This window comes from Suricata suricatta, chromosome 16, assembly GCF_006229205.1.
Source record: "Suricata suricatta isolate VVHF042 chromosome 16, meerkat_22Aug2017_6uvM2_HiC, whole genome shotgun sequence".
NCBI classification, from domain to species: domain Eukaryota; kingdom Metazoa; phylum Chordata; class Mammalia; order Carnivora; family Herpestidae; genus Suricata; species Suricata suricatta.
In genome coordinates, this window is record NC_043715.1 from 56826980 (window position 1) to 56836902 (window position 9923).

The 9923-nt window shown below is 49.5% G+C and overlaps 1 protein-coding gene across 1 annotated transcript in view; it reads left to right on the forward strand.

The window, feature by feature from the left end:
• NLRP9 (NLR family pyrin domain containing 9) overlaps positions 1-9652 on the forward strand; it is a 23705-nt gene extending 14053 nt beyond the window's left edge. Inside the window, exons 5-9 of the mRNA XM_029924572.1 lie at positions 1554-1724; positions 5051-5221; positions 6744-6914; positions 7650-7820; positions 9025-9652. Coding sequence (XP_029780432.1) covers positions 1554-1724; positions 5051-5221; positions 6744-6914; positions 7650-7820; positions 9025-9154 — 814 coding nt within the window. The 3' untranslated portion in view covers positions 9155-9652. The remainder of the gene's footprint in view (positions 1-1553; positions 1725-5050; positions 5222-6743; positions 6915-7649; positions 7821-9024) is intronic.
• Positions 9653-9923: the final 271 nt, after the last annotated feature.

Here is a 9923-nt window from a genome sequence, read left to right on the forward strand (position 1 = left end):
GAAATGTTTTTCCATTTCTTGGTGTCTTCTTCAATTTCCTTCATAAGTCTTCTATAGTTTTCATCATACAGGTCTTTTACATCTTTGGTTAGGTTTATTCCTAGGTATTTTATGGTTTTTCATGCAATTGTGAGTGGGAGCTGTTGATTGATTTCTCTTTCTGTTGCTTCATTTTTGGTGTATAGGAATGCAACCGATTTCTGTACGTTACTTTGTACCCTGCAACATTACTGAATTCATGGATCAGTTCTAGAAGGCTCCTGGTGGAGTCGATTGGGTTTTTCAGGTTGGCATTGGGGTGGGAGGTGCCCCAAGCCAGGTTCTCCACAGACCACTAGTTCTCAACAGAGGACAGTTTTTCTCTTGGGAAATGTCAGCATCTGGGCATTTTGGGTGGTCACCGCTGCCATGGGAGGAGGCTGTAGGCACAGCGCGGGCAGAGGTCGGGGAGGCGGCCCGCCTGGACACCCCAGGGGTTTTCCAGTTCAAACTGTCAACAGTGTGGATATTGAGAAACTCGCTCTAACCTACGTATGCTCTATTTTTTAAAAATATTAAAAACATTTTTTTAACATTTATTCAGTTTTGAGAGACAGAGCATGAATGGAGGAGGGGCAGAGAGAAAGGGAGATGCAGAATCCAAAGCAGGCTCCAGGCTCTGAGCGGTCAGCACAGAGCCTGACGTGGGGCTCGAACTCACGACCGTGAGATCGTGACCTGAGCCAAAGTTGGACACTCAACTGACTGAGCCCCCAGGCGTCCTTTAATATTTTTTATTTTTAAGTCCTCTCTAGACCTACCATGGGACTTGAACTCCCAACCCTGAGATCAACAACTGCGTCCTTCACCAGCTGAATTAGCCAGGTGCCCCCGGGAGATGCTGTTTCTAGCTGCACTGAGGCTCAGACCAGGGCTACTCAATCTCAGAACTATGGACACATAGTCAGATTTACAAGCTCCAGATTATCCGCTACCGTGGGGGGAGGGGCTGTGCACAGGAACGGAGGATGTGGAACAGCACCCCTGGCCTCCATCTACTGGATGCCAGTAGCACCCCCACCCTAGATGTGACAACCATGTCTCCAGACACTGATCAATGTCCCCTTGAAGTAAAAAATCATCCCCTGTTGAGAACCACTGGCTCAGATTTTTTCCTGATGTCAGGGAAAGCAGTAAGGGATAAGTAAATAGAGTCATGTAATTACCTTTGTGCTTTTATTTTATTTTAATGTGTATTTATTTGAGAGAGAGAGAGCGAGCGAGGAGGGGAGGAGCAGAGAGAGAGGGAGACACAGAATCCAAAGCAGGCTCCAGACTCCAAGCTGTCAGCACAGAGCCTGACTGACACAGGTCTTGAACTCATGAACAGGAGATCCTGACCTGAGCTAAAGTCAGATGCTCAGCCGGCTCAGCCACCAGGTTCCCCACCACAGTTGTGCTTTTAAAGTCTGGAATGTAGATGGTGGATTTGCTGGTATGAGACCAGAAGCTGGGATATGATCTACGGCTGCTCAAAGCCTATGGTCACCTCCTGAAACATGTCTCCCGTGCAGGTTGGGAAGGTGTGACATCACAGCGAAAGCCTGTGAGGATATTGCCTCGGTGCTGGTCTGCAACTCGAAGCTGAAGCTTCTCTCCCTGGTGGAAAACCCCCTGAGAAACGAGGGCGTGCAGCTGCTGTGTGATGGCCTGAAGCACCCAGACTGTGCCCTGGAGACACTGCTGTGAGTCCGCTGGGGAAAGGGGGCCTGGGGAGACTGTGGACGTGAGCCCAGGGACCCGTCAATAGTCAAGGCAATCACGTGCTCACTGAGGGAGGCTGTGGAACAGAGGCTGTAGTCGGAGCTGCTTCTCCGCGCCTCAGTTGCCCCATTAGTAAAATGGAGCCAATACAACACCTCCTCCATAGCAGCACCATGAGGTTGAATTCAAGAGTTGGAGACCCACCCTTCGGCGCCTCATGTCTCCTTGAGAGCCCAGTAAATCCCAGTTATCGTGAACAAGGGCCAAGCCTCAGATACGCTGGGTGCTGGGGAGAGGGAGGTGTAAGCCTAAGACCAGGCATGCATTTGGTCCTGTTGAGGAATAAGGTTCGCCTGTTCTAGGTCATTACTGGGCTCCTCCAGAGCTGCCGTTTCTCTCCTGCTGCAAATGTATACAGTGACGTGCTTCCTCTGCGGTGGGTCGTTGGCCAGGCCAGCGGTAGAGCGGGGCCCCTGTCTGCCCAGCGAAGTCACGTGGGAAACTTAGTGTGAAACCAGGCAGAATGTTGTGGTGTTTCCACGTGGGGGCAGGAATGCCAAATCCATGGGCGTGCATGAGCATCCCAGACACAGCTGTGTTGTGTGCGTGCGTGTGCATGGACACGCATGTATGTGTTCATATAGACCTGTGCATCACACACACACACATGCATACACACACAGTGGCATTTAAGACAGGAGAGGGAAGGCATGCTACCACGGAGATGACATTCTAGGCTGTATAAGAAAAGCAACAGTAAAATACGTTCCAGGAACATTAAACCCTAAAGCCAAACTGTGAAAGAAGGAACCCCCTCAACTTTGATCTATAAAGATTAGAATGAAAAATCATCTGAGGTACACAAGAACTGACATGTTGGAAGGTGGGAAGATTTGGCTGTGAAATAACTGGCTGATATTATACAGTGAATAGAATTAATATGTACTTGATGACCAGTAATTAAAATGGGCTGTATTTTCCTAAAGGGTTCTTCAAGATCTGCCATGTAACGGAGTTTTCTGTTTTTTGTTTTTACACTTGAATCTTTATTCCTTAAAAATATGTGGAATATGGGGCTCCTGGGTGGCTCATTTGCTTGAGCACCTGACTCTTGATCTCAGGTATGGTCGGGATCTAAGGGTTGTGAGTTCAAGTCCTGTGTGAGTATGAAGCCTATTAAAAAAAGGAAAAAGTGGAGGTTAAGAAGCAAAGCAAACAAACAAATGAAGGAAAAAAGACACAAAACATCAGACTCTTTATTTAAAAAATAGTTTATTTTTGAGAGAGAGAGAGCACTCACAGAAGTGAGCAGGGAAGGGGCAGAGAGAGAGAGAGAGGGAGACAAAGGATCCAAAGCAGGCTCTGCATTGACTGCAGAGAGCCCGATGCAGGGCTACGGACTCATGAGCTGTGAGATCATGACCTGAGCCGAAGTTGGATGCTTAACTGACTGAGTCACCCAAGTGCCCCCAGACTCTTGCTGAGAACAAATGGGTGGTTGCTAGAAGGGTGGTAGGTGGCCGAATGGATGAAATAATGAAAGATGTGACGGGATTAAGGGCACATTTACCGTGATGTGCACTGAATAATTAATATACAGAATCGTTGAATCATTTTATTGTACATCTAAGGCTATTATGACCCTGTATGTTAACTATACTTCAATAAAAATTTTTTTAAATGAAAGACTACTAAAGATACAGGAATGTCACTAGTAATTTTAAAAGCAAAAGTATTCAACAAAATAAATCCCTTTATAACAAATGTGGAAAAATTGAAAACATATTCCACTTGGCCAGGATTCTGCCAAACAGAGAAATTTATACTATGACTGGAAGCATTATTTTGTTGAATTTTTTGCAAGATATGTTAGCAAATAAGAAAATGAAATGAGGGGCGCCTGGGTGGCTCAGTCGGTTAAGTGCCCTGCTTCGGCTCAGGGCATGATCTCACCGCCTGTGGGTTCGAGCCCCACGTCAGGATCTGTGCCGGCAGCTCAGAGCCTGGAGCCTGCTTCAGATTCTGTGTCTCCCTCTCTCTCTGACCCTCCCCTGCTCGCGCTGTCTCTCTCTGTCTCTCTCAAAAAAAAGTGAAAAGTCTTAATAGTAAACCTCAGCATTTCAAGAAAAATTTTTTGAGGCAAGGTAGTAAGTCAGTATAACTTAAAATGACCGAAAGTACAAAGAATACAAGTGGAGATATTTAGGGCCTATATGGAGTAGCGTAGCTACTGGAGATTATATTATGCAGCTATTACTGTATTAATGAATTTTCAAAATAAGATAAAATGCTTACTTCACTGAAACAGTATGAAGTACATGCCATTGTCTGATCTCAGAAGCGAGAAGATGGGAAGGAAGCGCCTTCATGGATGAGCAGTGTTTGTCTATCAGGGACCTGTGCCAGAGGTCAGGGTCCCCTGCAGCCCCGGCAAACAGCCAGAGTGAGTGAGGGGCTGCGCGGAGGCGCCTGCCCCCCCCGGGAGTTTCTGTTCCCGCCTCGTGTCTCCTGCCACGTGGCCCTCTGCCGCGGAATCCCAGGCCGCTGGCTCGTCTGTGGGCGGTACCACTATGCAATTTCACGTGAAGTCTCTTGGTTCTCACATGTTGACCAGTAATCATACACACAAAACCCCGTTAGACATAATAGCAGCTAAATTCACCGCATCCAGGGGTCCCATTCCGTTGTGAGCTGCTGGTATCTTACGCTTCCCGCTACTTTCCGGATTCCCAACAGCGGGCACACCCAAAAAATCACATCACGTACAATGACATCCAGTGCGTGCCACCAAACGATAAGCACAACATGTCACTAGAAGGGATGACTTTGGCTAAGGTCACCTGGCCAGTGGTGACCCGCCTTGAAACTGGATTCTGAGATTCTGTTTCCCAGTTTGGGACGACCTATTCCAGATTCCGCATTCCTGCTTCTGTGCAACAGTGCAACTGCTCTGTGTCCTAATCCTCTTGTTTTTCTCATGTGACCATGGAGTATGGGGAACGACTTGCATGTGGCTTCTTGCAAAGGTTACCAGAGGGAGGGGCGCCTGGGGGGCTCAGTCGGTTAAACGTCTGACTTCGGCTCAGGTCATGATCTCGGGTTCGTGGGTTTGAGCCCCGCGCTGGGCTCTGTGCTGTCAGCTCAGAGCCTGGAGCCTGCTTTGGATTCGGTGTCTCCCTCTCTCTCTCTGACCCTCTGCTACTTGTGCTCTGTCTCTCAAAAATAAAAATTTTTTAAAACTTAAAAAAACAGATTCCCAGATGGAGCCTGAGCGGATTGACAAGTTGAGTGTGTTTGTGTGTTGCAGGCTGATGTGCTGTGGCCTCACCTCCGTGGCCTGTGACTACATCTCCCAAGCCCTTTTGTGCAACAAATCCCTGTGTGTTCTCGATCTGGAGTCCAACCTCCTGGAAGACAGCGGGGTGGCATCTCTTTGTGAGGCACTGAAGCACCCAAACTGCACCGTCGAGCAGCTGTGGTAGGCCTGGCCATGATTCGCACGAACGTCAGAGGTTGCTTCTTGGGGATCAGCACCCTGGAAAGGAAGCAGGAAGGGGAAACATGGGGTCTGCTGCAAAAAAGCCAGGCTAAGTGTTGAGCCTGCCTGATTCCGGCGGGGTGTCCGGTGGTGCTGATGGGTGTGAGTCTTAACCAAGGAGCCTGACGGGTCTTGGGTGGGACACACTGCTCTGGAGTGGGGGCTCTGGCCTCAGGAAGACCAGAGATGGAGTCCCGAGTGGCTTAGGCCGGAGAAAGCGTGAGGGCGCCTCCCCTCTCCTCCAGCGTGACAGGAGGATCGTTGTTTCCCATGTCAAAGGATTGAGGTGACCAGTGGGAATAGTGCGCGTAAAGGACTATGACCAACGACTTACCCAAAGTAAGCATTCCCTGAATGATGGCAGGAGGCGTAGTGTGGGCATCACTGCTCATACTGGGCACTGGAAACTCTTCTGGGCAGACAGGATGATGATTTGGTAAATGAAACACTCCAATCTCTGTTTCCATGGAAGTCAATTTTATGGGGTCTCTCTCTCTCTCTCTCTCTCTCTCTCTCTCTCTCTCTCTCTCACACACACACACACACACACACATACACACCTACTTGCAGCGCACACTTGTGTGTGTCTGTGTGTGTGTGTGTATCATGGTTCTCAATCTTAGCACTACTGACATTTGGCCTGGATCATTCTTTGTCGTGGGGAGTGGCTGTCCCGTGCTCTGCAGGATGTTTAACACCATCTCTGGCTTCTGCCCACTAGACTCGCATCTACCGTCTCTCCCAGGCCGGCAGAACCAACTTGCGGTCATTGCCCAGTGTCCCCTGGGGCAGGAGGGAGGGACAAAAATCTTTCCTGCTTGAGAACCACAGAAACGCATATAGACACATATCAGACATACCCACACACACGTATATACACATATATGTCTAGGCATGTCTGTACATGTGTACGTGTCCACAAACATACACGCATGTGCGTGTATCAGACTTAGGAACATATGTATACATGTTAGTGGTGATGAGTGCTGTGGGGAGCTGGCGATGGGACAGGGATGGGGATATGATACTCTATGAAATATCGAGAAAGGTCCTCCCCACAGGGGATAAAAGTGCAGAGACGTGAAGGTAGTGAGGGGGTAGCCCCCCTGATATTTGGGCCAAAGCATTCCAACCAGCGAGAACGGGAGCGGGGGGGGGGGGGGGGGGGGGGGGGGGGGGGGGGGGGGGGGGGGGGGGGGGGGGGGGGGGGGGGGGGGGGGGGGGGGGGGGGGGGGGGGGGGGGGGAAGAGACCCTGGAAGGGGGGAGCAGGGACCCCGGGGGAGCAGAGGCAGGCAGCCGAATTGCAGCCCAGCGTGTTGGGCCGGAAGGCGGAGGAAACATCACCATCATCATCCCAGAAATCTCGGGCACTTCTTCCTCTCTCTGCGTAAATGAACATAAGCTCAGCCGTGCGAGATGGGGCCTCGTGATTGTGTCTGTGGGTGTGTGTTTTCTCCCCAGGTTGTCAGATTGTTACCTTACTCGGCTTTGTTGCAAGGACCTCTCTGCTGTTCTCGTTTGCAATGAAAAACTAAAGACCCTGAAGCTGGGGAGCAATGACATCCAAGATGCTGGCGTCCGGGAATTATGTGAGGCCCTGAAGCATCCCAACTGTAAAGTAGAGACTCTTGGGTGAGTGTCCGCTGAGCACCTTCCCGTGAGGCCTCACCTTTCAGGAGTAAGAAAGGCTGGAGGATTAGTGGTACTCGGGAGAAGCAAGGTTATTTTTTTATTGATTTTTTTGAGTAGTGAACATATGGATGTTTATTATAATTTACAACATACATCATGTAAACATATATGCCATATAATATACATAACATGTAATATGGAATATATACGTGATATGCATACAGCACAACACATTCCATGATTGAAAATGTATATAATGTGCATACACCAATATTTTTGTTAGAACATTTATTATTATTATTTTTAAAATTTTTATTAGTAGTTTATTGCCAAGGTGGTTCCATAAGAGCACTGGGTGCTACAGGAGAAGCAAGTTGAAAAGCATGTGTGTCTGGAATGATCTGATTAGTGAAAGGCCGTGCCTGAGGCCGGGGGTGACTCAGCGTTGGCCTCTGACCTCCGGGGTGAGCAGCTCCTTGCAGCGGGGGTAGGGGCTGCCGGGTTCGCTGTGTGATGATCCGCCGGATCCCTGGCTTCTCTCCGTCCGCTAGATGCCAGTAGCACCCCCCAGGGGGCCAGGGGGCTTCAGATGTTGCCACAGGTCCCCCGGGGGACGCAGTGGCCCTGGTTGAGAACCACGGGTCTAGGCTGCCGAGCCCCCTGCTCCAGGCCTGGGACCGGCACCTCGCAGTGTGTGGCTTCCGGCCGCCGCAGCGGGTGCGCGCCCCGTTGCAGGTTGGAGATCTGTCACCTCACCGCTGCGAGCTGCGAGGCGCTGGCCTCCGCTCTCACCGCGTGCACATCCCTGAGGACCCTGAACCTGGACTGGATCAGCTTGGCCCGTGACGGGGCCGCGGTGCTGGGCGAAGCCCTGTGCCACCAGGACTGCGCCCTGCAGCGGCTTGGGTGAGTGACGCCCTTTCGCTGGCCGGAGCGCGCCCGCAAAGTGAGGGAGGTCAGTCTGCACTGGGTGTCTCCCAAACGCGGCGCGGCTGACGTTGGGTTGGAGGGTTCTCTGCTCGGGGGTGGCCTGCGCACTGCACGACTTTGAGCCGCACGTCTGGCCTCTCCCTGCACGTGACGTGCCCGCAGCGCCTTCCTCTGGTCATGCTGTTCAAAAGTGGAAACGTGGGAGTTTCTGAGAAACAAGATTTTAATTGTGCTCACCACACACGCACACACACACACACACACACACACACACACACACACAGAAATCATAATAATGTGACATGATGGATGTTGTTAGCTAATGCTAAGTTGGCCATATATAGGTGTATCAGACCAATGTGTATTTTAAATGTATCCAATGTTATGTATCATATCTCAATAAAATAATAATAAATTAATTTAAAAATAATTAGTTAATGGGGCACCTGGGTGGCTCAGTCGGTTAAGTGTCCGGCTTCGGCTCAGGTCACGATCTCACAGTTCGTGGGTCCGAGCCCCGCATCAGGCTCTGCGCTGACAGCTCAGAGCCTGGAGCTTGCTTCACATTCTGTGTCTCCTCTCTCTGACCCTCCCCATTCCCACTGTCTCTCTCTGTCTTCCAAAAATAAATAAAGAACATAAAAAAAATTATAAAGAAAAATAATTAGTTAAAAAAGAATGGCTATGGCATCCATTCCCTGAAATAAAACACACACGTGTCTCCCAATCCTGTCAAATGTCTTCTGAGACGCAGAGCCGCCCCAGGCAAGAACCGCCACCTGACGATAAACACCATTTCCTGCTTCTGTTGCCCATAACGATGTGACCTCAGCTTGGACATGGTGGATGGGTCTATTAAAGGGCCGAGCAGTTTTGACCCAGAGCCCTGTCTAGAGCGTAGCAGTCAGTGTTGTTCTGAACATATTTGCATGTATAGTGTATGTATTTGACATCCATAGGAGTATTTGGGTGCCCTCCGTATGCCAGGGCCCTGAACGACGTGCTCAGGAGGGACGGAATGATTCACATCCCTGTTCTGCACATTCCTATCCTTTCTCCACACATTCAAGACTATTTTCCCAGTCCCTTCTAGGGAAGAATGGATTGGAAGGAAGCGTGGGATGTAGAGAGGCAAAGAGTGGTGCATGAGGTCAGGAAAATGTAATCTCCATTTTTCCAGGCTGGACAAATCTGCATTTGACGAGGAGACTCAGCGGCTGCTGACGGCTGTGGAGGAGAAGAACCCCCACCTGACCATTTCCCGCCAGCTGTGGGTCGACGAAGAGTACAGGATCAGGGGCGTGCTCTGATGGGGGCGCCTCACGTAGTCTTCTAACACCAGCTTCTTGGGCACAGTGGGTGTTCTTTGACAAACCTTGTCCTATAAACTGGAATTCATGGCAGTCGGGCTGTGGTTTCAGACCTGTCCCTTGGCAGCGTCCTAGCGATATGATGGTGGATGTGACTCAGGGTATAAGTGCCATCTGTGCCTAAGTCCCCATCCCCATCTTTAAAACTCCCCTCCTACCTTACAGCATTTAGAATAAGACATTAAATGGATAAACATTTTGGAAAGCATGACTTTATTTTCTTAGTGGGTGTCTTGGGATATAGGCCCTTGGGTTTGAAGGAACCATAATCCCCTGACAGCATTGACTTAGAAGTGATGGTAGATGTGTCCCTAAAAAGATTTTAGATTTTATTGCTATCACTACATCTAGCATCCACCCAAAGTTTCCACTCTTAGTTTGTGCAAATTTAGATTTGATCAGTTTTGTAGTCAAATAATAAAACTATATTTTCAAGTCTTTACTTATCCTTTGTTTTTATTTTTTAAAATATTGATTTTTGGGGGAGAGCTCTAGCAGGGGAGGGACAGAGAGGGGTACAGAGGTATGAAGTAGGTTCTGTGCTGACAGGTAACAGCAGTAAGCCTCATGTGGGGCTTGAACTCATGAGCCGTGAGATCATGATCTGAGTTAAGGTCGGACGCTCAACTGACTGAGCCACCCAGGTGCCCCTCTCCTTAGCCTTCAGACTATGCTCCTCCAATTAGCTTTTAAAAAATTGAGTATTCTT